The sequence below is a fragment of the Epinephelus moara genome, chromosome 19, assembly GCF_006386435.1.
Source record: "Epinephelus moara isolate mb chromosome 19, YSFRI_EMoa_1.0, whole genome shotgun sequence".
NCBI classification, from domain to species: Eukaryota; Metazoa; Chordata; class Actinopteri; order Perciformes; family Serranidae; genus Epinephelus; species Epinephelus moara.
The window spans coordinates 41,239,813-41,244,140 of NC_065524.1; the positions used below are offsets into that span (position 1 = coordinate 41,239,813).

The 4,328-nt window shown below is 53.5% G+C and overlaps 1 protein-coding gene across 2 annotated transcripts in view; it reads right to left on the reverse strand.

Moving 5' to 3' along the window:
• The window catches only part of acss1 (acyl-CoA synthetase short chain family member 1), a 39,238-nt gene that overhangs the window by 20,607 nt on the left and 14,303 nt on the right, over positions 1 to 4,328 (reverse strand). For both annotated transcript variants that reach the window (XM_050071660.1, XM_050071661.1), the window contains exon 6: positions 1,179 to 1,326. In XM_050071660.1, coding sequence (XP_049927617.1) covers positions 1,179 to 1,326 — 148 coding nt within the window. The remainder of the gene's footprint in view (positions 1 to 1,178; positions 1,327 to 4,328) is intronic.

Below are 4,328 nucleotides of genomic sequence, written 5' to 3' on the forward strand. Positions count from 1 at the left end.
GATGTCGTATGCTGTAAAGCCCTGTGAGGCAAATTGTGATTTGTGATATTGGGCTTTATAAATAAAATTGATTGATTGATTGATCATCACCATCATCATCATCACCATCATCATCACCATCATCATCATCATCATCATCATCAACATCATTATCATCATCATCATCATCATCACCATCATCATCATCACCATCATCATCATCACCACCATCACCATCTTCATCATCACCATCATCACCATCACCACCATCACCATCACCATCATCACAATCATCATCATCATCATCATCACCATCATCATCATCATCATCATCATCATCACCATCATCACCATCACCATCATCACAATCATCATCATCATCACCATCATCATCATCAAGGTGTCATTTTCCTTATTTCTAACATCACAGCCTGAATGTCTGAATAAAACTAAACAAACAAAGGTCAAAGGTCACATCAACCAGAGGTCACTTCACTTCCTCTCAGGAGCCGAGTGGAAACCCGACAATAAACCAGCAGAGGTGAGATAACGAGACTCCGCTCCGCAGCCCAAGGTCATAAACCAACATTAATGAGTAACAAGAGGCTGGACGCACGCCATAAAACTACAACCTCACATCAACACCTGTACACCTGTGCATTAGTGCACCTGTACACCTGTGCACCTGTACACCTGTGCACCTGTGCACCTGTGCACCTGTACACCTGTGCACCTGTACACCTGTGCACCTGTGCACCTGTGCATTAGTGCACCTGTACACCTGTGCACCTGTACACCTGTGCACCTGTGCACCTGTGCATTAGTGCACCTGTACACCTGTCTATCTATCTATCTATCTATCTATCTAGATAGATAGATAGATAGATAGGTAGAGATAGATATGTATTTAGCCTTTAGCCTCCTGGACTAACATCCAGGTTCAAAACATGTCAAGGCGTGTGAGGTATGACCTGTTCTCATGACAATTGTGACCGTGTGTCAGCCATGAAGAATGTCCTGTGTCCTGTTTTTATTTGTTTTCTGGTTTGTTGTTTTGTCTTGTGGTTGTCCTGCTATGTAGAGCGCACTGCAGCAATTCCCTAACGACTTGTGCTAGTTGTATGGCAATAAAGTATTGAATCTTGGAATCTTAATATATACATATATATATATATATAAATATGGTCTGTGAGTCTTACCTGGGTCTGGGTAAACAGGTATGCTCTCAAACAGGACGGTGGTGGCGCCGTTACACAGCGGGCCGTACACCACGTAGCTGTGTCCCGTGATCCAGCCGACGTCCGCCACGCAGCCGAACACGTCGCCGTCCTGATAGTCAAACACGTACTGAGGAAACACAACACAAAGGGTTAACACTCTGCTACAATGATACAACTACATTTCCCAGAAGCCCCCAGTGTGTGTGAGCAGACAGGTCCTGAGACACAAAATTCAGTTTCAGAAGATTTGAAATGTTCTGCAGCTGCTTCACATTGATTCTCCTGCTCGTCTGTTTGTATCTCCTTCATCAGGACGCACCTGTCCACAGTCGTCATCACCTCCATATATGGCGTCTCTGGATATTTGTGGGCGGGGCTGTATGCTAATTACTGACTAGCGTTAGCATGCTGTCAGCTTACGATTGTTTGGCGCTCATGAACATTCACACGTGCCTACGACCAGATTAGAGTTTCCTGCAGCGTTCATGTATGTTATGTTCAGATCTGCTCACAGGTTTATGAACATGCCATGACAGAGACCAGCTGACGAGTCTGCACGCCGTTTTATAGGAAACTCAGCAGAGTAAACTTTACATCACAATGTGACAGACTGAGACCAACGACCATCAGAGGAACCGTCTGATGGGTCCTCCATGACCTCCTGCTCAGTCAGTGTTTGTAGCTGCTCAGTGGAAACAAAGCTGTTTTCATCAGAAACTAAAATGGCTGCAGAGCCAACGTGGGGCACCGAGCAACGCCAACCTCCCCCCCCCCAACCAACTGTGTGTCAGTGTGTGTCGTCTTGGCATCCAACCAGTTCTTCTGATGAAGCAGCTTTTGTTCTGTTGCTTCATCCAAACAGGCAGCAAAGCCAAAAACCATCCTGAACCCTGAGCTGCCGCCGCCAACGCTGCCGCTAAGCTGCTTTAGAAATTAGCACTGATAAATATTTGGCCCTGATGGGGGGGGGGGGTTATTATGGTTTATGATTTGACTCAATTATCATCATAAACATGACGTCGACACATAGAGCAGATGTTTCTGCTAATTTAAAGCTCTCACAGGCCGCCGGGCTGTGTCCTCCTCTTCATCCTCGTCTTCCTCGCTCTGAGAACAAACAGCGTTTGGCCTGTTGTGTAACGGCTCGCCTTTGTCTCCACTTCCTCATTAAAACTCCAATCACAAACAATCTGCTGCCAGAGGACAGACGCAGCTCAGGACGGACGCAGCTCAGGACGGACGCAGCTCAGGACGCAGCTCAGGACGCAGCTCAGGACACAGCTCAGGATACAGCTCAGGACGCAGCTCAGGACGCAGCTCAGGACGCAGCTCAGGATGCAGCTCAGGACGGACACAGCTGAGGACACAGCTCAGGACGCAGCTCAGGACGCAGCTGAGGACGGACACAGCTGAGGACGCAGCTGAGGACGCAGCTGAGGACGCAGCACAGGACGGATGCAGCTCAGGACAGACGCAGCTCAGGACAGACGCAGCTGAGGACGCAGCTGGGGACGCAGCTCAGGACGGATGTAGCTGAGGACGGACGCAGCTGAGGACGGACGCAGCTCAGGACGCAGCTGAGGACGGATGCAGCTGAGGACGGACGCAGCTCAGGACGCAGCTGAGGACACAGCTCAGGACGGATGCAGCTCAGGACAGACGCAGCTCAGGACGCAGCTCAGGACACAGCTCAGGATGCAGCTCAGGACGCAGCAGCTCAGGACGCAGCTCAGGACTCAGGACGCAGCTGAGGACGGACGCAGCTCAGGACACAGCTCAGGATGCAGCTCAGGACTGACGCAGCTCAGGACACAGCTAAGGACGCAGCTCAGGACACAGCTAAGTACGCAGCTCAGGACGGACGCAGCTCAGGACAAAGCTCAGCATGCAGTTCAGGACGCAGCTCAGGACACAGCTAATGACGCAGCTCAGGACGGATGCAGCTCAGGACGGATGCAGCTCAGGATGCAGCTCAGGACGCAGCTCAGGACACAGCTCAGGACGCAGCTCAGGACGCAGCTCAGGACGCAGCTCAGGATTCAGCTCAGGACGGACACAGCTGAGGACACAACTCAGGATGCAGCTCAGGACGGACACAGCTGAGGACGCAGCTGAGGACGCAGCGCAGGATGCAGCTCAGGACGGACACAGCTGAGGACACAGCTCAGGACGCAGCTCAGGACACAGCTCAGGACGCAGCTGAGGACGCAGCTGAGGACGGACACAGCTGAGGACGCAGCTCAGGACGGACGCAGCTCAGGACGGACGCAGCTCAGGACGGATGCAGCTCAGGACGGACGCAGCTGAGGACGCAGCTGAGGACGCAGCTCAGGACGGATGCAGCTGAGGACGGACGCAGCTGAGGACAGATGCAGCTGAGGACGGACGCAGCTCAGGATGCAGCTGAGGACGGATGCAGCTCAGGACGGACGCAGCTGAGGACGGATGCAGCTCAGGACAGACGCAGCTCAGGACGCAGCTCAGGACGCAGCTCAGGACGCAGCTCAGGATGCAGCTCAGGACGGACACAGCTGAGAACGCAGCTGAGGACGCAGCTGAGGACGCAGCTCAGGATGCAGCTCAGGACGGACACAGCTGAGGACACAGCTCAGGACGCAGCTCAGGACACAGCTCAGGACGCAGCTGAGGACGCAGCTGAGGACGGACGCAGCTCAGGACGCAGCTCAGGACGCAGCTGAGGACGGATGCAGCTGAGGACGGACGCAGCTGAGGACAGATGCAGCTGAGGACGGACGCAGCTCAGGACGCAGCTGAGGACGCAGCTCAGGATGGATGCAGCTCAGGACAGACGCAGCTCAGGACGCAGCTCAGGATGCAGCCCAGGACGCAGCAGCTCAGGACTCAGGACGCAGCTCAGGACGGACGCAGCTCAGGACGGATGCAGCTAAGGACGCAGCTCAGGACGGACGCAGCTCAGGACAAAGCTCAGCACGCAGTTCAGGACGCAGCTCAGGACACAGCTAATGACGCAACTCAGGACGGATGCAGCTCAGGACAAAGCTCAGCACGCAGTTCAGGACGCAGCTCAGGACACAGCTAAGGACGCAGCTCAGGACGGACGCAGCTCAGGACAAAGCTCAGCACGCAGTTCAGGACGCAGCTCAGGAC